Genomic DNA, 27090 nt, shown 5'->3' on the forward strand with positions numbered 1-27090 from the left:
ATATAGTACGCCCTCTATAAGGTCACCATATATGGAACGCCTCACTGGGACGTGTATTTCATCCGGATGAGACCAACACCAGACAGCCCACTAATCAATACAATTCCTATCAACTCTGAGGATGATGGGAGAAACTGTCCAAGGTGCTGAAAAACAGTGTCCCCGAGCTAATCCGGGGGAGGAAGCGACGGGACACACCCGCCAGAGCCCATTGGTCCAACGTCACGCGCAGAAACTACCCGAGCAAGGAAGGTAAATGAATTACGGATGAGAGGAGGAGGAGGTGGAGAGATAGAAAGCTGAGGATGCAGGTTTGGATCCACAACACAAAACCGCCCCACTCGAAGCACACGGCCAAAGCGGCTACACCTCGGTGAAATACAACTTCCAGTGGTCTCATCAGCTGACGACGAGGAGATGCGTCCGCAAAAGCTTTGATTCGACCCCCTTTTCACATTCTCCTCTTCGTCCTCCTCCTTCCATCTCTAACGAGGAGCATCCCGCACACTGATTTCACTCCGACGGGCAGGCAGACAGGCGGACTGACACAAGCCAGACACGATGCGTGGATCTCCCCGACATGGGACAGCCGTGGGATTTATGGTGCTGCTGAACGCGCTGCTCCTTGCGACGCAGGCTGCAGAAGGAGTCTTAACGGACCATCTCCTGGTTCAGTTGCATGAGGACGCACAGGATGAGGCGCACCAACTTGCAACACAACATGGGTTCCAGAGTGCCCGGAAGGTAGGGATGCTCTGATAAGGTTGTCACGCATTGCCGGCAGTATAAGCTCATTTGGTCTCTTGAGTAAACAAATCATGAATACATTATTTGTAACTGCACGTCAAATGTTTACATAAAATATTTATACGTGTTTGGCCACCTTTCTAGCCTTCCTCATCCGTATAGTCAGACATAGCCTACTGTAGGCTATTTAGTATCACAAGCTGTCCATTGGAGAAGACATTAAGAGGCTTCTTCAGGTTTTCTTTTGGTTTGACTTCATTCCACTTTTTCTTAATTTGATGACGTCATTCCAGTAATCTGCAGGCCCTGGCTAGTCAGGTTGCCCACTGACCTATGGGCCAAATTAAATTATGTTTTGAAACGCAAAGGAAGAGCCCTGCAGTCATCTGTGACACAGATGCTCTTTAAGAAAAAACAGATAAAGCATTACATCAGCAAGGGTTTCTCTCACTACCTGAAGTTATGGTTTGACCTCATCATTTACAGTTATATAGATTTCCCCTTTGTACATTTGATCTCTGATTTCCATTGATAGATACGTTTATTATTATTCAATTACCTGATTTTTTTTTTTTTTTTTTTTTTTTTAAAGGATAACACTTTTAAATAAAATGTCCTCTTACATTTTATAAACACACCTTTCTCTATCCCTTGCACATAGGGCATTGACATATATGGCCTTCCCCACAGATTTGGCATTTAACTCACCTGAGACAATACATCTTATTAAGTATGCTCACAAATGCACCTCACTGCATGTCAAAAATAACAAGCCGTTTATGGCAGGCCAATGGAAATAATACCCTGACAATGTGTGTTCCTTGTCACATGTCAAAATAAATGTGTGTGTGAAATTGGCTGGAGCCAGAGTCAGCGAGGCATAACGGTGAACAGAGAGGTGTCTAGCTGCTCTGAATGAGGATTTTTTTAAATTAATTAATTAAATTTTTTTACCTCCACAATAATGAATAATACAAAATTAAAACAAATATTTAAATTTGTAAGTCATCATAATGTGATATCTGTGTGGTGGTTGTGCAGCATCACCGGTTCTGTGATTGCTTGTTCGGTTTCTTGTAGGCACTAGATCATCTCCGCCATCTACTGCCTTGCAGGTTATGTAATCTGTGGCTATATTTGTCTTAATGGGATATGCGCCATTAAACAATGTTATTTGAATTATCTCTTTTTTTGTTGCTTAATTAAGTAGACTGGGGCAGAGAACTGGGGCACACATACAATGGGAGATTCAACTAAAAAAAGGGACCCTCGATCGGACAATATTAAAGAGAAATTGCTTTGCATTTTGTTATTTGCATCGTATACAGGAGCTTTAGTATATTTTTTAAGCCACAATGGTTGAACTAGTTGAAGATGAGAATAATCTTCATTGTCCCATAAGTATTACATTTTCACATTAGATCTGACAGGCACATCTGAAAGCGTTTATTTTGAGGGTTGACCTGCACCCTGGCTTTTACTAAAGCATAAGGGAGTCTTTAATCTATGCACAGCGCTGGAGGGAAAGCTCTGCATGATGCATCTCATTTCTCTGCCTGCCCTTGTGATTTAATATGGTTGATTCCAGCACTGTTCTCAGTGCCTTAAAATAGACCCACCGTGAAAGCCAGGGAATCAATGCCCCTGTGGAAGATGACCTGCTGTCCTTCTCCATTTATGGTCTATTGTATTTGGATTTCCCATTCACCCTTTAGATTGCTGCCTCTGTGTTTCTTCTCATCTCTGTTTCTGCCCCTGATTATTCTCTTGTTTTATTTTTCTTCTTTACCTAGCTTCCCTTTGGAGAAGGGCTCTTTCACTTCTATCCTCAGGACACTTCAAAGAGGCGGAGCAAACGCAGTGCTCGCAGCAGACAGCGGCTCCAAAAAGACAGAAGGGTAAGTATTGACATAAGTATGGCTTCCCATTCAGTTTGAATGAATATTTTCAGGCTAGTATCCATGTGGAATAACATCCTAAATCAAGGCTTTACCTCTAAGAAAGCTGGACAACTTAGTTAGCAGAGGTAAAGATATTTATCATAGCTACTGAAAACACCAAAGTGACACATTTTGGGATTGGCTACATTTCATCAACAGCCACTTTATAAATATAGGACATGAGAAGTTCCTACAACTAATATAAACAAGTGCATAATGTTCTTCATTTAATCAAACTGAAACTACTGAATTATTGAAGCTACTACAAAGACAAAATCACTGGTCTTCACATCTAGTTTGGATCTTTATTATGTGTAGTTACAGCAGCCAGCAAATGTCAACAAGAAATCCCAGTCCTTATAACAATGCTGGTGATATAAACTAATACTATGATAAACTGCATCACAGCCTAAGATCCTTGGTGCTGTCTTTCTGTCTGGTCTTGTGAAAAAAATGACTGGGAAACTCAAAACCTGGTGGAATACCAATAATTCAGTATCCAGCTCTAAATCACTCAATAGAACTCTCTTTTATAGATTTAGTACATATTTTCAAAAATATTGCTTTGAATGTTTTTCCTATGTTCCAGTTCCACTTGATGCGGAAGTGATAGTACATTTGTAAATGATCAAATTTTTTTTCTGGATAATGACATCATAGTAAAGATTTGAAAAGCTTTGCTGTAACATGTTGCTACTCTGTCCAAAGACATTTAAGTTATATAGGCTGTAATAAGATATTTGCCATGGTATATTTTAGGATGTGGATGAAGTGACAGGTATTAATACGTGATTCATTATTACTTGCTTTACTGCCATAACAGGACTGTGACTATGAATTATTGTCATTACCAACAATCTGTTGATTTAAAAAAAAAAAAAAAAATTATTAATCAGAAATCATTTGGTGTAATCATGTTCTGTAAAAAAAAAAAAATCCCAACAATTAATTACTGAAATAAAAGTCAAAGAAAAGCAGCAGAAATTCTTGCACTTGAAACAATGGAACCAATAATCATTGAAACTTGAAGTAGCTGTTAGATTAATCTCAAGTTACTCGACTCATTGATAAGTTGACAAATTGTGTCAGCTGTTCTTCCTGATATAAAATTAAAAGATTTGCTGTGTCTTTACGCTCTTATCTAACTCCAACAGTTTGACTCTGTGCTGAGCTCTGTGCGTTAAGCTCTGTCCACCGTTGGACACGGTGAGGGTGGCGGTCCTGCTGTAAACAATCAACTAACCTCTCTAATTGCGGTTGTGAGAGGTGCTAATGAAAATAAATGCGAGCCACTCCACCGAGCTAATACAGCGAAAGGAAGTGAGACAGCACGGACATGGGTAGGTCTACATTCCAGATGTTGGGCTTTAATCAGATGCTTGACATGTTCTTATGTGACACTCCAGCTATCGATTGTTGGGCATCTCTGGAATGTACAAGGTCAGCTGGTTTCGTTTAATGTGGCCTGTTCCTCATTCTTTACATTTCTCCCTGTACAGCTGACATGTCAACAATGGACATCTCAGCTGTACAAGTGTAGTTCTGTCATAAAGAAAGGAACTAGTTTGTTGCAGCTGAACATTTATAAGAAAAGTCATATACAAAAAAACTTCAGTTATTCTAATGGTTGAAAAAGAGTGGCATTTTGCAATAGTCTGTTAAAGTCTTCAGCGAATTTAAAGGATGCATTACACACTTATTTAACATACTTAAAAAAATATTGAGTGGCGGCATTGAGTGAATTAGATGGTGTCCCAGGAACCCTGTTCTTTCTTGGACTCTATTAGTGGAGCATGTTGACCCACTTCTGACTCACCCACAGTCGTTTCCTTGTGCCTCTCCTTAGTATCTTTCTCTGTGCTTCCTTGTCCTTGTCCTGTCTTGCCCTTTTACATCTCGAGTCTTAATAAGACATGTACTCATCCACACATCCGTGCCTTCACCAAATCCATCCATCCATTGATCCATTCATCCATCCATGGCTCCTTATTGTTTTTATGAGACAAATGCATTAAAAAGCTACTAGGAAGTGGCAGCGAAGCAAACAAACAGGTCGAAAATGTAATAAATGAATAAGCAGCTTCCTCCTGACCCTGAAATACACGTGCATTTAAAAGCCAGGAGGGAAATGAGGACACGGAGAAAAGAGAGAGGCAGCACAGCTCTTGGATTTTGAAGTGAACTGAAGCGTTAGTGAGTGAGCAGGCAGTGGGCAAAGGCGGACAGTGATGGTGGTGCATGGGCACTGTTTGATGTTATGAGTGGGCAGCATGACATGCTGTCTCAAGGGAAATACCAGCTCTCCTGCCAAGTGATGGACTAAATTGATGATGGATGGAGAGAAGGGGAATCGGGTGGGTGGTGGGGGGGAGGTGCAGGGATAATATAGAAAGTGCTGGTAGTTTCCCGCTGAATATGAATGAAATTAAGTGATGACAAATGTAATATGAGGCCAAAACAAAGGTGAATTAGTAAAATTATGGTCACCATTTTACAGAAGATACATGTGAAAATAAAGTGCTTTTATTTTTTCAGCCGTGACTTGTCTTTTAAAGGACTCGCTAACGCTGTGATTTACAGTGTGTGTGCTTCCTGATTGCTTAGAGTATACCATAAAAGACCGATCTGGATGAATAGGCTTTGGCCATTTTAGAGGGACATCTTAAGTGCTGCTTCGCTCTCTTATCTGCGGTGGTAAACACATCAGACAATGCCTGTTTCTCTGAGTCACACTCGAGTGAATTTGCTAAGGGTAAGCATAAGAGGAAAATTTACCGAGGAACCCATTTTCAAAACGCAGCTTTGAAACAGGGAAAAAGACATTTGCTCTTTTTATAGTTGGCATAAATAATTCAGGTAAAAAATAAATTGAAATGAACATTTGTCAATGAGGCATTTAAGGTATGGACTATTTATTTGTAGTGTTGACAATCTTATGTATGGAAATTCCACTATTCACACACAATAACCCATACAGATAAAGAGATAAAGCTTCAAATGAGATCATTGTCCTGGACATTTTGGTGAAAAGCTGAATGTTGGTAATAAACGTCAAACTGAGAACTTAAGCTCAGGCTTTTCTCAGACTTTAATAAAGTGGCTCGTCCCTCCTTTACCTCTCCTTAACCTCCTCAGTTTTTCCAAATGTGTGAAGGTAGCTATTGAATAGAATTAGAACAGCTGAATTAATGGGCTGCCATTCATTGTTGCTGTCGTCACAACTAGTGACAGCGGTGAAGGCTATGAAATATTGGGAGTGTTTTGCAACTTGATTTACATACATACAACATCACTGTCAAAGCCACCAGCCAATCAAGCACCTAAATGTCCTCTAAGTTATTTAGCCTCATCATTTATGTTCTCTTTTATATATTATCTTCGTGTGCTTTTTAAATGGTATTGTGGCAGCTTTCAGGAAGCATTGTAATCCAAAACACAGCTGTTCATCCGCCTCGGTTTCTTTGATGATTCAGAGAAAGGCATACGTGTTTGGGAGTGTAATTACTGTTGCTTTTGAGCATACTGGAAAGAAAGAAAAGCTCCATCTTATATGAGCAGGTGAGTTTGGAAGCAGCTGCAGCTCCGATTATTAGGAGAGAAAAAAACAGCCCATTTGATTTACGTGATGATCTGCCTTCATGTTACAGTAGAGCACAGCTGGGTTTTCTGATTGCATGTGCACAGAGAAACACGGCAACATCTCAACCCTCATAAAAAATGCTGTTTATAGTTTTCCATATTTGTTCCATCATAGGCATCATGTGTGCCTGTCTTTAATTTGACTCTTGTATGATTATAAAATGTTTCGTGTGCTTATTGTTGACTTGAAACATCCTTTCCTTTGCTTTCTTCCCCAGGTAAAGAATGTCTTCGAGCAAGACGGTTTTAGTCGTCAGAAGCGAGGCTACCGAAATATCAATGATATTGAAGTCAACATGAGTGACCCTCTATTCACCAAACAGTGGTATCTGGTGAGTAATCAGCCAACTAGCTGTCTGCATGCTGCCTGACCTTTTGCACCAACCCACATCTTCCACCTTAATTACTCAGAGGCCAGGCATATTCCCCATGACTTTCTGTATCAACACTGTTATTCATTCTCAAATTAGCCTGGCCAATACCGTGCCACCTCAGCTCTGCATTCATGCTGCCTAGTTTCTTCCCCTCTTGTTCACCCTAACTGGCAAGCATGACTTTTATGCTGCGGCAAGCTTGCTTCCATTCATCTGGCGTGTCAAATGAATGCGCCGTATCGCTGACATTTACTTCCCCTTCCTTTCACCTTCACTCTCCCACCTCCAAACACTCCTTATCCATAACCTCTCCTTCCCGCTCGTACGCACATCCTCCACGTTGACTAATTTCTCTAATGGTGGCTCACCTGGGTGCCGTGAGTCATGGATGTTCTCCATATTGTGTGAGTGATTAGATAAACACCGGCCAGGCCGACGGGACCCCAGGGCTAGATCTTAATGTGGCTGAAGCTTGGCAACTGGGCTACACAGGCAAAGGAGTTACCATCGCAATCATGGATGACGGTGAGTGTAAAGTCTCCGCTTTGTACCCTTGAGCACTGTTTAAAAGCACTTAATTATACTTGTGTACATCCACCACACTGAATTCATTAATTACCTTGTTCATAACAGTTTAATTAACAAAACAATGCATTGTAACAATGGGTTGCTTTCCAGAATATGTATGGTGACCACTGATAGGATGGATTTGTTTATTAGTTCAGGTTGATTGAGAACATATTTAAGGTCACTACAAATTATACTGAACAAGTTTTCCAAAAGCTACACGTCCCCGTGCAATTAAAAAAAACATGTTTTTAACTGTAAAAACTTTGCAAACTTATCAACTTTTCCATTTTTAAACATGACTTGAAGCATTAATCCTCTCTGTATAACTCTAAAATTAAAATGACCAAATATGGAGTTAATAATAAACTTTATTTGTTACTATTTGCTGATTACCACCACAGCTCAGATTGGTCCATGATGCTGGAATATGCTGGAATTATGATTAGGCAGTTAATTAAGCCTGAGGTGGCAAACTCAAATTTCCTGTATAAAATACGATGATATTTATTATTTTATTTTGATATAACAAGAAAAAAATAGTAAATCATCCAATTTGAAAAGGCGGACTCAGACATTGTGGATTATTGACTTACATGATTTTTGACAAGTAAATTTTATGTCTGTCAATTCATTATTTCATTTTTGTCAGAATAAAATTATTTACCGGTTATTCGTAACAAAACCAAACCAATGTGAAGCTATAGTTTTATAGCAACGAGACACTTGAAGTCATGCTATCCTCTATTATGCTCGTCCCCTTGTGCTTAATCATTTCACTTATTAACATTTCAGGTATCGACTATCTACATCCAGACTTGGCATCAAATTATGTGAGTAGCAAGGATTATTGAATTTTATACTTTCTACTTTTCTTTGAAGTGACGTTAATAAGTGAAACAGGGCTTCAGGTGGTGGATTTCATGGGCTTCGTGTTCGTGGGTTTGTCATTGGCAGTGGCAGGTGCTTTCCAAGTTGCCTTCATGGCTGCCGAGTCTCCTTGTATTCCTGGAGGACAGGCAGACGGCCAGCCAAGCTGTTTAATGTTAATGCACACTGCACTGTGGCAGGCACAATGGCAGGCCGATCTGTCACAAGCAGAGATAATGCCAGGGTAGTTGGCGCTGCATAATGTGATGCTCTATCTCCAGAATACTGATAAAACCTTAAAGGACAAGAGGGATTGCAGGAGGTTTAGCTTGATTTCACTCTTAACGTTTGCAGTTTCGTCAGTGTGACTACATTATGCTGTCTTCTTGGGGATGTGCAAATGCAAACCTTCTTCAGACAACCTAAAGGGCTTTGTCAGTTTTAAAACACCCCCGCTTGGCAATAAGTTTCATATTTGTATTATGTCTTTTATGAAAAAACACCAGTAGTTTGGGAGATAATCCTGAAATAGTGCACTCCTTTTCTGCTTTAGCTCAAGTGCACTATTTGTATATCTTTTAAATATGGTTTGCAAGTGTGTTTTTTTTCCTGTCATGTATCTGTACCCTTACCACCATGTTTTCCTGCCTTTGCATGTTCTTGCCTGTGAACAGAGATGAGCTGTAGCCCAAAAATAACACGCAGCATCAGCTGTGGTGATGCAGGAGCATGCTCCACTGGATTGATGGATCATGCTGTGCATAGATCTAAAGTGTGTGTGTTTGTGTGAGAGACAGTGACACTGTGTATCCTGTGTAATCCTGTTTTGTTACCGTTGTCATGGTGTTTTGCGGACCCAGAGATACCTCCTACCAGCATCTGAATAAAAACAAAAAGAATCGCATGAAATATCATTTTGGGTTCATCACATCTTTCCATTCAGATTGAATTGGTTGTGAGGTAGATCTTTGTGTGCATCTGCTTTGAATAACCAAAATGTTGGCTCATGCGAGGGCATTGGATTGTGTGTTTGTTTTTCAAGATTTGCCATTTGGGGTGATGATCATGTTGCAACAGTTTATAAGATACATTTTGACATGGTGAATTAACTGAGACTGTCTGTGTCCTGAGATGAGAAATGTCTAATGTAGTTGGTCAATTTCATGGCACATTTATCTGCAAATGCCAGTAGCTATTAGCTAGCTAGTACTTTAAAATATTTTTGCTGTATATCATTGTTGTGAAGACAATTATGATGTTTTATGCAATAAAAACTACATGATTAGAGTTAGGAAAATATTGTGGTTTGGGTTAAATGTGACACAGTCACTGTTTGGTTAGTTTTAGGCAAAACTACTAGGGTAAGACTCTACTAGGTTAAGGTTAGATGCCACTAGGTTAGGGTTAGATGCTACTAGGTTAGGGTTAGGCTCCACTAGGTTAGGGCTAGACTCCACTAGGTTAGGCTTAGACTCTGCTAGATTAAGGTTAGACTTCACTAATTTAGGGTTAGACTCTACTAGGTTAGGGTTAGACTCTGCTAGGTTAGGGTTAGACTCCACTAGGTTAGGATTAGGGTCCACTAGGTTAGGGTTAGACTCCACTAGGTTAGGGTTGGGCTCCACTAGATTAGGGTTAGACTCTACTCGGTTAGGGTTAGACTCCACTAGGTTAGGGTTAGGCTCCACTAGGTTAGAGTTAGGGTCTAAAAAAACATTTGATAATTTTAAGCACTGAAACTACTTGATTAGGGTTAAGAGAGGAACATTGATACATGTGCTTACTTAAGTTACCTAAGAAATCCACATTGACGTTTGCCATCATGGACTCAGACATTAATTTCCTTGGTGAAAGTCCTGGGTTTGTGCCAACAAACCAATCCCAACCTCTTCTCTACATGGACTTTATGCATATTTGTACTTCATAACATGATATTCTTTGACCATGATGTTCACAGCTAATTTTTCAAGAGTAGCGCTATCAACGAACCATGATAAATGGCAGTGAGAGGCATACATAAGGACATTTTTTGTGTGTTAAGTTCCCTTCATTATCACCGTACAGTATATATGTTTGATACTTTTGCCTTTTTAGTCTTGGAAAAAAGAACACAGAAATACATACTTATTATGAGGATGGTAAAGAATCAAGGGTTTCTGAGGTGGCTGAGGCTAGTTTGGCACAATCCATTAGTCTGACCCAGGACACCATGAGTAGAGTCTGATTGATAGCCAGAGATATGAGCCTGAAGTGATTCATGGACAAGCTCCAGTGTTATTTCTTACCTGGGCTTAGCACTTTTCACTTCATTTAATAAAAAAGAAAGAACAGAACACAGCTCTGCTTCTGACGTGAGCGAAAAATCTATTTAGGAGCGACATGTTCTGTAGTCTGTAATATTTTGCTCTGAATATTGACAATGTTATAGAGCCAATTTTTAGATTTCACTGGTTTTGTTGTGCCATGTGCTCATTTTATTTGATTTTTGTACTGTTTTACTGGCAGACAAAAGAAAGAAGAAGCAAGCTAAGGAGTAGTCACAACAGACAGAAATAGTTTAGAAGACATGTATTCTTCTATTTATCACCACTCCTCTTTTAACAATTACAGAGCTTTAAACCTGTCTCCATGGGCACTTCATCACATAACCCCGGTCGCTGCAAGCATTTCTACTTTCCTCTAGTTACCTGCTCCGCATCGTGATAATTACAGTGTTTCTCCATTTGGTCAGTAAGCTTTTGTCATTTGCCTTCTCTCTGTGTTGCTGACTGAGTCATCTCCTCTAAATGCCGGTCCACACAGGCTGTCAGGGCCGCAGTGTGGAAACAGCCTCCATGACTGATCTGATGTATTTAGTCCTATGACTAATGAACATGGCTGTGGCTTCTCTGTTCTTATGACCACATAAAGCACCTGTAACTGGGTACACACAACAAAAAAGGACAGCCTCCAAGTGACATGAGTGACAAGTTAAAGAGAGATTACAGCAGGCTGCAGTGGCCTTAATGAGCCTTCAAAGTGTGTTACAGCAGGAGCAATAAGTGCAACACTTTCCCCAAGGATGTCTGTACAATCTTACTGTGTGTGTCCTCCAGACATGGCTATTCCGATAATTATGTTGACTGTATTAATGTCTCGCTGGCAGATTTGTGTCTCCTGCGTCTTCTTTCTCTTGCGTTTCCGCTGCTGTTCGTTCCCATCCTATTACTTTTGGCCATGTGGAATTAAATGCTGGCAGTGATTGGGCCATTATTTTCTCAGCTTGAAATCCCCACTGTGACCACAGTTTATTCTAGTACTGCCGCAGAGTAAAGATTCATAGTTAAGTATTGCATCAAGGTGTTAAAATCAATGTTAATGTGTCTGCACTGAGAAGTCAGTTTATTAGGAACAGCTTGTTAAAACTAATGCAGTATTATACTTTGCTGTCCTGCAATAGGTCCTACTTTAATGTTCAGTGTTGAGTTTACCTTTGGAGGCAGTGGTTTGTGGTGCTGTTGTGGTCTTATTTCCAACCTGTTTTGAAAGATAGACTAAATATTATAAACACTTCATAGTATAACACAATGAAATTCAAACCAAAGCCTCCAAAAATTGGATTCAATACCTTAGCAGATCTGCTGATAAAGATTGTGCGCTCAGGTTTTTGTTCTCCTTATTTCCCATCATCACTCTAAGCCGACCTAAGCGGTTGCTTCCCATCTAACCCTGAGCCAGAAAGTGAATAAGTATATTTCCCCAAATATCCAACTATTCCATTATACATGGGGCCAGTGTACCTAATAAACTTCCATACAAACACGCTATGCTTTGGCAGATATTAAAATCACCCAACTGGTGCATCCAGTTGACAGAGCAGACTGTGATAAGGTCAGCACTTCCCCGTGAAATGCTCCTATCTGCTTTTTCTCCTGTTGTTTTTCTGTCTCGATGTTGTTGTTTTTGTAAATGCATCCATTTGGTCCTTTCAGAATGCCGATGCCAGCTACGACTTCAGCAGCAATGACCCATTCCCATTTCCACGCTACACAGATGACTGGTTCAACAGGTAAAGCTCGCCCAGACAACCCCTTGTTTATACATACACATACTCAGTGTGTCTTTGTGTGCACATGTGTGGGCACTCCCTGGACTCTGGCAGCTCTCCTTTATTGATTTTCTGTCCGCATAGTTCCATTAAGACATAATGGTGCAGTATAAACAGAGCTGTTGTCCAACACAGGACAATAGAAAACACCATACCTATTTTTACCTGCTCACTTGGAAGAGATGAGGCGGCTAAACAAGGACTGGCACAAGTCTAGTCTCCTCTAAGAGACGAGTGCACATAGTGGTGACCTTTTGTCTGATAATGCCTTATCTGCCTGCCATCTCCCAATCCCACCGGGTGATCCACTGCCACTACAGCACATGTCGAGCCCAGTCACAAAGAGAAATATATATATTCTCCCTCCACCTCTCCTCCTCCTCCATCTGCTGAGACGTATCTGCACGTCTATTCGCATCTTTGTGTTGGACTGAGAGGGGAGTTTTTGGGTATAGCAGTGTAGCAGTTGCTGACTGTCGGGCAATACTCACTGGCTAATCAGCTGGTTGTTATAAATAGCTGCCTGTCTGTAGCAAAGCATGCTGGGAAAGAGGGATTGACTTTCTGCAGTGTCCCTGTGGAGAGCGAAGGGATGGAGAGATAGACACACATCACATGTTGAACACAAAACACTGATATTGGCAAACATATTCAGTCGGACTCAGATGATTGATGGATAAATAAATGGAGATGTTGTTCCCTGTCCTCAAGCAAATGTTTTACAGGTGACAGAATTTTGGGGTTTCTGAACATTTTTATGTATTTATGGATAAAAAGAAAAGAGTCACTCCTGTCATCAATGTCCTCATTCAAGTCAGACACAAAGTCAACAATAATAGAGGTTACATTTAATCTGGGAAATCGTAGTTCAGACGTAACCCACAATATATCCATTGCAAATTCATGTAAATTCATGCAAATCCTTTAAGTATTTATTTTTGTGTGCTTTTTTTCTGTCACCAGTCACGGCACACGATGTGCTGGAGAGGTTTCTGCGGCAGCCAACAACAACATCTGCGGTGTGGGAGTCGCCTACAACTCCAAGGTGGCAGGTGTGTGTCATATTTAACCTGCAGTTTGGACAGTGAGAGGAATAGCAATGAGAATACATCAATATTAAATTGCAGCCTTGATTATGATATGATGAAAGGATCAGAGGTCTGATGAGGGTTATTCACAGAGGGAAATACCGAGTGCATCTCATATAAAATATAGGTTGTTGTGGAAGAACGGTGCATTGTTGAAGCATGATTTAATGGTGCAGCTCTGCCCACAGACCCACTGCAAATTACTGAAGAAGTCAGTTAGAGTCACACAGCAACAGGACAACATCATTAATCCAGACAGCTCTATGTTTCTGTTTCATATCGATTTTTCTTGAAATGTGCTCTGGGAGTAACACAGTAGAAATAAGAAAATCAGTATTGAAATCCTGATTTATGTGCTGCTACAAAGTTGACATCACTTTTTGTTGCCATTGTAAACAGTTTGGAAGCATAAACGGGATGTATTCTTCTGTCTTCACATTAAACATATTGCAGCTGTGCACTTTCTTTAATCTCCAGTTTTAGCTACCGTCTTGCTGGAACAAAACTGGTTTTAGCCAATTGTAGCCAGAATGTTGCTCTTTCAGGTATCAGAATGTTGGACCAGCCCTTCATGACTGATATCATCGAGGCATCATCCATCAGCCACATGCCCCAGGTTATTGACATCTACAGCGCCAGTTGGGGACCGACTGATGACGGCAAGACAGTAGACGGTCCCCGAGAGCTCACACTGCAGGCTATGGCTGATGGCGTCAACAAGGTAAAGCAGCACCACACCTGCTGTGCTGAGAGTTTCACAGTAATGTGGAAGTGTGCCATTTGTGCCAAGTCACCCTTCGCAGTATGAGAATAATATGCTTCCATCAGGATGAAGGTTTTTAACTCCCTTCAGGTGGAACGACAGGGAATATGAAGTCTGCTATTGCCGCAGCGATTTTGGGTTTTGGAAATATATAATGTGGCATTGGAAACTGCAAATGGGATGAACCTGTTCCCTGGTTTCCTCTCATTTCAGTCCATGGATGGTTTAGAATTTTTTTTTTCGCTCTGTCCGACCACCACTTCAATAGAGACTGAAATATTGCAGCAACTATTGAATGGATAAACATTTGAATACATTCACGGTACCAAAAGGGTGGATTCTAGTGACTTTGTCGATCCCCTGACTTTTCCTGTGGTATCACCATGAAATAAAGTTGGTATAACTTTGGTGATACAATAGATTTTCATCTACCACTTTGGTAAGGTCTAGTTCTCAATTTCCAAGGGGTTTATGATACGTTCAAGACATTCCCATTATACTCAAATATGTTTTGTGCAAATTAGTTAATGTTAGCAAGCTAATGTACAAAACGAATATGGGAAACCCATAAGATATTATACCTGCTTAACATCACAACATTGTTTTTACGAGCATGTGAGCGGGCCAATGTTAGCTTGTAGCTCAAATAGGCTCGGTGCTGTAGCCGTTGGCACAGCTCATGTCTTTTGTTTTCTTCTCGTTTGACTGAAGTCACTAAATCATATTGCCCTTTGGGGACAACAATGAAAAGGTCTTCACGGGTGTCTTTTAGTTCTGCGTTGACATTGATCTTAATGACAGTTTATCAGGCAGTCATTCCTCATAGTCCTCGTATCCCAAATGTGTGACACTACTTTTAACTCCGCTCCGCAGCACTCCATAGTATTTTTTTATTTTTTTATACCATGGCTGATTACACATTCTGTTCTCTGTTGCGCTCAAGGACACTTAACAAGGTGAAAACTTTTCAAAACCTGCCAACAGGGTTTAGATCTTGGACCTCTGGATGAAGGGCAGTCCATTTCGCGTGAACACACCCACATACAGAGTTGCCATGCATGCTAACAGTGCCACTGCCAATTACTTGCTTGATTAATCATCATGCGCTGTTAGCGGGCAGGTGTATGCTGGTCTGAAATGACCCCTGTCCCGGGCAGGGTGAGGAGGAGCAAAGCTCACTGTAATCGCTGACCATGTACACAACTAATCAAGCAGCCACTCCGCTATCTGCCACTCAGATTCTAATGATTGCTTATATAAGCTGCTGTGTGTAGGTTGAACATGATGGGCACTGTGCATGAAAGGAAGCATTTAAAATTAAGGAGCACATTATGTCATATTAACAACTGAGTAGGACAGTGTGGCTTTAATGGAAAAAAAAATAAAAAAAATAGTACTTTGTTTGGATTGGGGAGGATGCAGAACGCAGAAGGCCCAAAGCACATAGGTGAGCTCAACGATGCTGAAACCTCTTTTTGCAATTCAAATAGAGACATAAATAGGCATCGTGAAGGGAAGGAGGTGCCACTACTCCTCCACTTGATCCTTTGTTCTGTGGGCCTTTTGTAGAAACAGGTGCAGCATTTGGTGAAGAGGATGCTCTCTGCGTGAAGCCACAGTCAGTTGTTTCACGTTTCAAGGCACTCTATCAGTAACAAAGATTACATTTTACCGTGCGTTTGAATTTAAAGAAGGCATTATGCTCCTTTGCACAATAATGAGGTTCAACAAAAGACATAAAATGCTATCATTTTGTCTGCCTCGACTACTGCAAGCCTATTAACCTACTGTAAGGAAAATCGAACAGATAGAGCAAAAAATGCCTGTGTGTCTCTGGGTTTTCTGCTCCTTTTGAAATAGAATTTAAGATTTCATGGAATACTTTTTGTGGTTTTTGTGACCACAACCATATAAGTTCTGTTTTATTTTTTTCTTTAATAGTATTGCTGTGTTCCTGTATCATGGTTAGTGTTTTTGCTATAATATATTGTAGTTTACAAGTAAAACAGGCTGGCTGGCTGGTACCATAAAATACTTGCATTGCATGGAGAAAAATAAAAGTGGATATTTTTTTTTGTCTTATCTGGACATGAAAAGAGATTAATTTTATTTATAATGAGCAGGACCCTGTCAATCAGTTTAGAACTCTTTTACTGTCTGCCAGTTTTCCCCGGATCTTTCTTTCTCCCTCACAAAAAATACAATAAAATAATATTCCCACTTGCCAAAAGACAAAAAACCCTGCATCCGCCCAAAGGACACATGTAGATCCAGTAGCTCTTCATCAGCCTAAACAATTATTTATCTTGTGTTTGTGAACACAGTGGTGACAGATCTCATTAGGCAGAATGTGATTTTACTGTTTGTTCCAGAGAGTGGGACCAAAATGACTAAATGAAATGATTCCAGGAACAATTGAAAAGCCACCACCTGGTCACGAGAGAGGTCTGATCAGATTGTAGGCAGTGAGCAATTCAGAAATGTGCAGAAGAGCCCAATCATTAAGGGCTTTAAAGACAATAGCAAACATTGACACCGAGGACCTGACTGACTAAGATCGCAAATAAAGGGTACTAAATTGCGTGTTTATTCCAAAAGTTTGCACATTTATTTTGCAACCGTTTTGCAGGTGATTTAGTAAGAATAGTTGCGTGTTTGATATCAGGTGCAAATCGCTCTATTTAAATGAGATATTTGCGTGTGCTAAAGTGATTCTAGCCGTTCTAATAGAACAACCACAAAAGGAAATGTGACCCCACTGAAATGAATAAATATTAATATAGGAAGAACAAAATGCTATATGGGAAATCATCAGCCAGGAAGTCAATGCTGTAGGTAAAAAAAAGATTAAAAAAATGAAACGGTGGATGAGATGCCTCTAACAAACACCGATCAGCAGGTCCAGCTCTTTCTGTGATGAGCAGCTGACCTGGTTTCATTCAGTGGGAACCTTATGAAACCTACCTGTGAATTCTGTGGGATATTGCATTCAGGACCAAGGACAGCACACCTGACTAACGATATCCCCGTAGCGATACACTGGAATGACCAAGAGGCAGGACAATGCTGAGTCGTAAGAAATTTAATTGCTGGTATTGCGTGGCTCCTCCTTGTTGTTGGCTGCCAATCATCATTCAGTTCAATCAATAACTCAGAAATGTCATCGCTGGACAGACGAGATGTCTGATTAATCTTTGCCTATGTTATTTCCAAAATGTTTCCATGGGTTTAAAACTACCTTCTCCTCGCATTCTTTGGTTTCCCTGCGTCTCCTTCTCACCACTATAAGAGTAGCCGTCTCTCCTGATGTGCTCACCTGATGAACACATGACCCTCAGCCGTACTAAAATACACACGCAATCACTTCTCCTATTTCTTCTGTCAGGTTTAGTAAATATCATTGCGGGTGCAACATGTATCTATTTGCATTTCCCCTTCCAGTATTTTGCACTGAATTTGAAAGACGCAATCCTCACTGCACGTCGTTAGTAAATCAGATTGGACATTTTTTTGCAGCTGGTGTGAAGTTTGCAATTGATTTTACACGCGCAAACCTTTAATAAATCAGGTGCCTACTGTACAATTACAGTCAGGTTAAATTCCCACGTTCCCAATTCTCATTTCATGTAGAGCCCACTTCCAATAAGCAGAACTGTGCCATATTTTCACTTCACTGGGATTATAATGATGATGATGATGTTGTTCTAGGGGCGTGGAGGAAAAGGCAGCATCTATGTCTGGGCATCAGGAGATGGTGGTAGCTATGACGACTGCAACTGCGATGGTTATGCCTCGAGTATGTGGACAATCTCCATCAACTCCGCCATCAATGATGGGCGCACTGCCCTGTATGATGAGAGCTGCTCCTCCACCCTGGCATCTACATTCAGCAACGGGCGCAAGAGGAACCCGGAGGCTGGCGTTGTGAGTGTGCTTGTGTTAATTGAATACCATATAGGTTGAATTAAAAAGAAATAATCTGAAATGGTTTTTCTAATGGTTTTGAAATTGGTCTCTGGTCTTTTAGAATTCAAAGATCACTTCATGCTGGTTTCTAATGTTTTACATCTTTCATATATCCTCATTCATAGGTTAAATTGTAAATAGCCTGTTTTCCATCTACCCAGCAGGCAGTGTATCCTAGGCCTTTCAGGAGATTGGATGACACCAGGGATAAAACCTGAGAACCTGTTACACTGAAAGTTCTGTCTGGTTGTGAAAAATGAAGGCTAAGGTGGAAGAACAGCTCTTACCTGATTATTTCCTGGACATCCAGATGCATCATTTTAGACACTCAGGGAACTCGCCACACTGTATTGACCCCGGCATCTACGGCACAATGGATGTGTTATTAAGAGAAATGGAAAAACATATTTTTATATCTTTTCAAATTTTAAAAGAATTAATTCAAAAATGTACAGGAAACCAGTGTAACGACCTCAGCACATGTGTTATGTGGTTGTATTTAAGCTATTTCAGTTAAAATGTCTGCAACTGCATACTGGAGATGCTACAATCGATTGAGATACTTTTTAGGTATTCCTGTGGGCAGCGTGTTACAGCTGACTGCAAATGACAGCTGGATGAGTTTTTCAGGATCCTCCTGGGATTAAAAGACCCAACCTTCACAATATTTCTTAAGTGATAAAATCTTTGTTTTAATTCGGTCTCTACTGTGGCTCTGGAAAGTGAAGTCAGCGTCCTGGATAACGCCGTGGTTTCTGACCTGTGTGACTTTTTTACAGAGACAGTGGTGACAATTTAAAAGACATGTCCTGTCTGTCAGCCTTTAACCCGATAATTAGGATTTCTATCTTGTCACTGCTCAACTGTGAAAAAATTACTAGACATCGAGCTGTCATCATCCTTGATAAAAATCAAATAGCATGTCAATAGGGCTCAGTTCATCAGAGCACAGGGGAATATATAGTTGGGTGTCATCGGCGTAATTGTATTACACATTGTGTTTCTTGATAAGTTAGCCCAGAGATAACAAGTACACACAAAATAATAATGGTCCTAAAACTGATGCCATGTCAGGAGTATGCACGCACACAATGAAAAGATAGACCAGTATTCTCCAACAGGCTTATGAATAAAGTGTAAAAGGACAACAGTGTTTGAGTAATTATGCAAATTATGGTTTGCTGTTGACAAAGCCATTGATCTCCCCTTCTAATTGCAGTCAATCTGTCATAATTTCCAATTAAGCACCAAATTAAATAAGTAAATGTTTATTCAGTGAATATAAACATAACTTCTGCCTATGTGTATTCACACATCAGTCTTTGTTCTGAAACTTATATCTGAAGTTTATGTTAATTGTCGGCATGATCCTAAACTTTAAAATGCTTATATTATATAAATATTAGATATTTTACATTGTAAATTGCTTCGAAACTGTGCAGTTATCATTACAATAATCACTGTAAATCATTAACATATTAAGGTTAAATTTGAATTAGGTCATCTCACAGGCCTTGAAAACTTATATTAATGACAAAATGAATTGTACCAATTATATTACAGTAATAATACTTTGAGTTATTGCTTTTTATCTTCTCTTAGACAAGACACGGGTCTGAACGAAACATTAAAACAATATTTAAAACATTAAAGAAAAGTTCAGCCCCTATCACTAAATGTTTTTTTTTTATGGTGATTTGGTTATTTCAGGCCACAACGGATTTGTATGGGAACTGCACGCTGCGTCACTCTGGAACATCAGCAGCAGCTCCTGAGGCAGCCGGTGTCTTTGCCCTGGCTCTTGAGGCTAAGTATGTACTCTGCTACCCATTCCACAGACCTGCAATGATTGTGATTATTGATCTAGATTGATTGTCTGTATAAGACGTAATTAGTTTACCTCATTCAACTCCACTCGGCTGAAGAAAGTGTGATGAAGAAGGTATAATTTCAACCATTCAATCTGGATAATCTTTGATTGGTTTTTACACTATTCATTTATGAGCTGCTTTTTCGATCTAAATTCAACCTTGAGCTTTTATATCACAATAAGGTCTTTGACTTCCCCTCTTCATCTCTATCCTCAGATCTTTCATTCTACTTTTCTCTCTGTGTCTGAACTAACACAAGTCTTTGTGTCCACTTTTCACAGAACTGCTTATTTATCACAACCATAAAACTGTACTCACTCCGTCACCACCGTCACGGACTGTGTGTTCGCACCAAGGGTGCAAATCCCATTTGGATCAGTGCTCTTTATATCTCAGTGCAAGGCCAATAAAATACAGTTTGTATGCAGCTAAGAGGGCTCAGCGCTTATGTTTTATTTATTACTGCAGTTCCTAAATGTTTGTAGCAGAGCGATTGCGCTGGATCATGAAACAGACTGCAGTTCTTCATTATCATCGCAGCACACGGAAAATATTGCTATCCAGATGCTAATTGTGATACCAAAGATTTGATCACCGATGTTTCAGTCTTGTCAAAAGACTGTGGTACAAGTTTATTTTATAATCCTCATGAAATCCGAACAGATTGTTCCTTGTGGATCAGAAAATAATTGTAAAAACATACACCACTTAAGGAAACCCGCCCACACATGATTAGACGACTATGACAAATCTAAAACCTGGAGAATTACAGCTCCTCAAATCCTTGAGGAGAGCCTTTCCTCACTCTCCGACGCTTCATTTCTCACAGTAAAGGCTGAAAAGATTCTCTAGCCATTAACTAACACCAGCGAGTGGAGTTGTGTAAAGAAACACTGTTTGCTTTGCACACACAATAATGATGTTGGTGTTGGGAGGAGCGGATGCTCACCCTGTCCGGTGGCAAATAACCCACAAGCCTTTTTACTGCCCGAACACACTTGAACCATGCAACAGCAGGAGTCAGTGAGTCAGTCAGAACAAAGCTGTCAATACACAGAGCCAAGATAATGGAGGGAGACACACACAAAGGCAGCTATGTGCCTGAAAGTACAGACACGATAATGATTAGATAATTAAAAGCATTCAATTAAAGCCAAATTATGAATGTTTACTATTGTAAACTATTGTTTGACTTTGTTTTTGCCATTTGTAACTAAGCTTCAAGTGTTTAAATTTTCCAGTTAGCCCGCTCTTGGATTAACCTACAGCACAGTATTTACTCTCCTGTGACTGTTTGTCAATCTCAGCCCGAACCTGACATGGAGAGACATGCAGCACCTGTCAGTCCTGACCTCCAAGAGGAACCAGCTCCATGACGAAGTCCACCAGTGGAGGAGGAACGGCGTGGGACTCGAGTTCAACCACCTGTTTGGCTATGGTGTGCTGGACGCTGGGGGCATGGTAAAAATGGCCAAGGAATGGAAAACTGTGCCAGAGCGTTTCCACTGTGTAGCTGGATCCATTCAGGAAGCTCAGTGAGTCACCTTTCTACTAATTTTGTAGTTTTTATATACTAAACACACTGCATTTATATATAAAGACTGCATGTTTTTTTTTTTTTTTGCAAGAGTCACACTCATCTAATTACTGGGTAATCCTAATATGACCTAATTCAATAAAACCTCTGCAATGGGAGGGTCTACCATACAACCCTGTAAGACATACAGTAGATCAGCTCGTCAGTCGGTCTGATGGTCGTGTAGATGTATAATGAGAATGTCTAATATCCTCGCAGTTATTTTTTGTGGGTGAAGATATGAGTATCTCAAACTAAACATTTCTGAAAAGATTTTGAGCGGTCATATAGTGTCTTGTTTTGACTGAAACTGATAATTGAAGTGATGGCGTTTCAGTTGGGCTTATATTTCTGTGCTCGCTTTAAATTGGAGTGTGAGGTGAGCTGTTATGTGGATTTTGTATCAAGAAAACTTGTTTGGAAGCCAGTTGTTGCCCCGTATGTAACTTAAAAAGTGCGATAAGGAGATTTTACACTCCCAGTGCACAAACTATGAGAATTTACTTTTCTGGAGTAGTTCTCAACCTGATAAACATTTTAAATGTAAACTATTCCCATATTTTTTTATTTCTGGGTTTTAATAGGACATCATTAAAGATTTAATTTGAACATTTTTGGTGAAAAAAATGAAAAAAAGAGGACCATTTTAAGTGACCTAATATACACAATACACATACGTGTTATAAGGCATCTTTACAGAAAAATACATGCTCATCATGAGACATTTGTCACATACAAAACGTCACAGTATTGAATTCCTAGTCTAATTGTGAGTACATCAACTGCTTGTGGGTAAAAGGCGACATAACTCTATATGGCATTTGAATTCCTTTAATAATTATAAACAATATGTATTTCTCCATTGTAATAATATTACCTCCCTCTATCAGAGCTTTGGGCTTTGAGGCCTGTCTGGCCTCTGCTCTGAAAAAAGAATCTCAGTCTCTGCCCTCATCTCTCACAGATACAGCTATAGTTAAGATGTCCTTCCTCTCATCTTATCCTCCCTGTGTCAGCACTGTATCTCCCCTTGCATCACCCTATCTCCCTCCCCGCATGTCTCCCATCTACAGCCTGGTTTTCGCTTTCTCCTCAATGCTCTTAGCCGCCACCCCTGTCATCCTGTCCATTCTCCTCTTCCTCTCTTCCCCCTGTGCCTACTGGGCATGTCACATAGGGCTCTGCTATCCATTCATCTATCATATCCTGAGGCTTTGAGCTCGAATGTGTGATGCCTGGTGGTTTCCTGTGGCTAGCCTTCTCATTTGCTCTAACTAGAGCACCACAAATGGCCCAGCTTGGCATGCCCTGGAAACCCTGTCTATTAGACTTACTGACAGCCAGGAGGGAATTCCAGGTGGAGGTGTGTATTTTTGTACAAATGTGTGTAACCGAAACCCCCCTGCTTTAACATGCATTGTGAAAGTGTCAGTGTGTGGGTTAAGATAGAAAAGCAGACAGAATACAGTCTGGTTGTGTATTTTTTTTCCCACCGTCGACATCCCCAATTCCTTATTTTAGCCACTAATCAGTGCTCCACACACGACGCAGTCACGACAACACGGTGAGAAAGTGTCCCTGTATGTGTGTGTTCCTGCCCTGGGTGGCGTGCCAGATACAAAATTTAAAAAAACATCACACGGCTGTTATTGCATCTCTAAGGACATCACGTGGAAATGGTGGAGAGGACCTGCCCTCTTATGCAGACAGGTTGTGACTTTACACATTTCCTGATCATTTAGAGTATCAGCTTTGTTTATGGGAGAGAACAGAAGCATCTCTCTTTTAAAAAAGCTGTATCGCTGCCTGTGTCATATTTTTCATCAGCTTTAATGTTTCCACAGCAGCACTGCAGGGCTTCTGCTGCCTGTATTGTGGTAGAGCTATAATTACAACAAGCCCACCTCTGATGATAGTGTACCACCAGAGAAAAGGAATAAACACCAACACAGCCATGCTCGCAAACACGCTGCTCTGCACTGATCTGATAGCTGCTCTGGCTGGCTGCGGCTTACTTAGCTGGAGGAGAACTTCTCATTATCAGTGGAGCTGGCACACACAGTGCCCCACTATGAGGCAGGGTTGTTTTTAATCTCCGCTGGTCCTGCCCTTCAGAGGCATCCCTCTCCCCGCTCTACGACCGACTGCTGTAATTACTCTTGCATATTATCTGATGGGAACGGTGCAACTACTGCACACAGGATCCTTCTGTAGGTCGAAACAGCTCATACGGACTTCTAGATTTGTTTCTACTCGCAGTCATAAATTCTTAGAAAACTAATGATCTCAATCCAACCCAATATTGACACTTTTAATGAGAATGATGATGAAAAGAAAAACATTTACCGCAAATTTCAAGCTCGTGAAAATATTGAAAAATCACGTAGCCTTGCACTCTTTTTACACATCGCAAGCCATGTACTGTATGTTGGAAAGAATTGTTTAATATCTGTCTCATTACGTGACGTAGGGTGTAACTTACTGTGCAACAATCCCACTATGAAATGTTCTGTTTTTCTGGGAACAGTAATTCTCTTCATCAGCCCTCAGCAGCTCACCACTGCACTCACCTTGCTGTGCTCAGCATAGTGCTCTATTAATCATTTTTCATACTGACCGCTGCTCCACATGTCTCTCTCGCACGGTTTCTTTGTCTTGTCCCTCTTACCCTCCCGTCACCCCAGCCCTCCTCCTTCCCTAACCCCATTTCCCACCGCATGTGATGAGGCGTCAGCCTCTAATAATGTTATTAAGGCTCTTCACAGCCTTTAGCAACCGCCCCTGTCCTGCTGTGTTATCACCGTTTCTGTCCATCACTCAAAAGGATGGAAAAGCAGTATGTATTCCCAACCACAAAGAAACAACAATACCCACACCACCCTGCTATTTACACTCTGTTCTGAATAAATTCATTGTCACAAGAAAAAAAGAAAGATAATCTTTTCGTGCAATGAAAACGACTTCAGAATTCAGAAGTCAGTTTATTGAAAAAAGGCCTCACATTTTCATTAGTTCAACTGCATATTTGTTGTAGATAGTACTATTTTACTGTGCAAATCCATTTAATAGGCAGTACACCATTAAACATTGTTCAGACTTGATCATTTATCAGTAAAAGAAAAAGAAAGTTAGTAAAACACTTTCAATTTCCAGCTTCCTACATGTGACAATTTACTGTTTTATATCTGTTGAGACTATTGGATGCATTTAATGGATGGCAACTTGGGCCCTGAGAACACTAGACTTGGACTTTTCACTAGTTTTGAAATTTTAAAGTTTAAAAAATCTATCACTTGAAAAAAAAATATTGTTTGAATAATCCTGTTAAGGTCTATTTAGGAGCTGATTTAGTGCTTTTTCACAGAGTCGTCTTCAGTAGATGGTGTAGTTGCCACTGGTCACGGAATTATAAATTTACGTTCCCATTTTTATTCCGGGCACTTCTTATCTATGTTGGCTTGATGACGGTTTTGCATCATTACTAACTTAAGATTCACTTCTGTTGCACAGAACACCAAGTGAGATGTCCTTCTATTCTTCAGATTGTGTGATTCCCTTTTTAAATACATGTAGAAACTATAAAATCTGAAAGATATTTGGATAGTAAGCATTAGAAATCCCTTCAGAACTGGTTACAACTTGAACATTATGTGACAAAATGTGCGTGGCACCAAGTACAAAAGGTGGTTGTGTATTGTTGACCAAAGAGCAAAGCATTTTTGTCTCCACAAAAGATAAATCAGACAGTAAAGTAAGCAGACATGACAGTCATCACTGCTGTTGTGTGACTTGAAGGCAGGTTCAAAAGGAGGTCTCATTCTTTGTCATGGTTGGATGAGTCTATAGGAAAAAAATAGGTCAAGTACTGTATTTACCGGGACTTTGAAACAAGAACAGGAAGAAAGCTGTTGTTATTTGACCTGCTTTCTCATTCTCAGCAACATTTTCTGTCGCCATAATCTGTTTTATTCTTCTTGTTTAATACTTTTTATTCGCTTTAAACTCCGATATTTGACTTTTCTTGTCCCTCTGACATTTCATTTTAACTTGTTGACTCTGGTTCTCCTTCTCCAGTAAAATCCAGTCTGGCAACAAGGTGGTGCTGGCCATCACCACTGAAGCCTGTCAGGGGAAGGACAACTTTGTCCGCTACCTGGAGCACGTTCAGGCGGTTGTCACGGTCAATGCCAGCCGCCGCGGAGACCTCAACATCAACATGACCTCACCCATGGGCACCAAGTCCATACTGTTGAGCCGAAGGCCCCGTGACGACGACTCCAAGGTGGGTTTCGACAAGTGGCCCTTCATGACCACCCACACCTGGGGCGAGGACCCCCGCGGGACCTGGGTCCTCGAGGTGGGCTTTCAGGGCGAGGAGCCGCAGCGGGGGGTCCTGAAGGAGTGGACTCTCATGCTACACGGAACACAAAGTGCCCCTTATATAGACCAGATAGTGCGTGATTATCAGTCCAAACTTGCCATGTCCAAAAAGGAGGAGCTGGAGGAGGAGCTGGATGAGGCTGTAGAGAGAAGTCTGAAGAGTTTGTTGAGTAAAAACAACTAAAATCCCATCTGCATGTTGCCAACTTGTTCACTTTCTCTTATCTCCCTCTCTGAAGTCTCGCTCTGTTTCACTGCATCTGCATCTCCTTAGTTCTTCTCCGTCTCTTGTTATCCTCCCTTTTGTCTACCTCTCTGCTTTTTGTTATCAAGTGTTTCAATTAGCCCCCTTCAATGAATGTTTCCTGTAATCCAATCATAATAAAAGTGTAACCCTCTATAATCTGTTCCACTTAGAGAAAGCAAAGTCACCTGAATTTTTACACTAGATTGTACATAAACCAAATATAAGCCACTGTTTCATGCTCTTGCTTTAACTGCCCTGCATCTCTCTTCAGCCGACTGCTGTACAGTTTGTGACTGTAAAGGATTTTCTGTGTCATTCTACTTAAAGTTTAATATCTTGCAAACAGAGCAGTGATATTTCTTTCTGTTTATATTTTTGTGACATGCACTGTTTATATAAACAAAGAAAAGAATGTGTAATTCACTTTGCCGCCTGTGGTCATCAGTTCATTATATAATCTATAATAAATCTATTAAGCTGTTTATTAAAGCAGTTGAGTGATTTGGAACACATGACCAAATATACAGAGTAAATATAGCATGTTATTCTCTGGCATTTGAGTGGGAAAAAACAACAAAGATTTTGAGTCAGACAGAAGGACGGAGGATGAATTTTTTTCTGTCTAAAAAATATACTCTAAAAAGCTGAGCACAAAAAGCATCCTGTTGGCAAGCAATCAACCCAACTGTAAAATACACAGTTTTAATCTTTCACCACGCTTCTTTCATTCTGTAATGTGCTGTCCAATAAAGGGAAAATGCCTCATAAAAAGGGGAGCCTTAGCGGCTTTTACCGAGATTTTATAAACACGTCTTATTTAAAGAGGCAAAATGTCACGTCAGTACATTACTGTCATATTAATTGTTAATAATGTAGGGCTATCTGCAAAACATGTAGAGAACACTCACTCTCTTTTAAATTGTCTGCTGCCCAAGAATCTTTTCATTTTTATTGTTTTATTTTTGAATATGATGG

At 40.4% G+C, this 27090-nt stretch overlaps 1 protein-coding gene across 1 annotated transcript; it reads left to right on the forward strand.

The window, feature by feature from the left end:
* Positions 1–265: 265 nt before the first annotated feature.
* Positions 266–26604, forward strand: pcsk2 (proprotein convertase subtilisin/kexin type 2). Its single transcript, XM_069692771.1, has 12 exons — positions 266–744; positions 2541–2645; positions 6545–6658; positions 7117–7225; positions 8063–8100; positions 12109–12185; positions 13188–13276; positions 13858–14033; positions 17784–17999; positions 19752–19852; positions 21220–21447; positions 25563–26604. The coding sequence occupies exons 1-12, from the start codon at positions 562–564 to the stop codon at positions 26050–26052; spliced, it is 1926 nt and encodes a 641-aa protein (XP_069548872.1). The 5' UTR covers positions 266–561; the 3' UTR covers positions 26053–26604.
* Positions 26605–27090: the final 486 nt, after the last annotated feature.

This window comes from Brachyistius frenatus, unplaced genomic scaffold, assembly GCF_029030835.1.
Source record: "Brachyistius frenatus isolate BFR_SWC_R1_liver_20210118 unplaced genomic scaffold, ASM2903083v1 Contig_13, whole genome shotgun sequence".
Taxonomy (NCBI): domain Eukaryota; kingdom Metazoa; phylum Chordata; class Actinopteri; family Embiotocidae; genus Brachyistius; species Brachyistius frenatus.

Coding starts and splice junctions, on each gene's coding strand:
- pcsk2 (XM_069692771.1), top strand. CDS start 562: ATGCGTGGATCTCCCCGACATGGGACAGCCGTGGGATTTATGGTGCTG. Junction 7,226..8,062: donor CATCGCAATCATGGATGACG/GTGAGTGTAAAG, acceptor TTAACATTTCAG/GTATCGACTATCTACATCCA. Junction 12,186..13,187: donor ACAGATGACTGGTTCAACAG/GTAAAGCTCGCC, acceptor TTCTGTCACCAG/TCACGGCACACGATGTGCTG.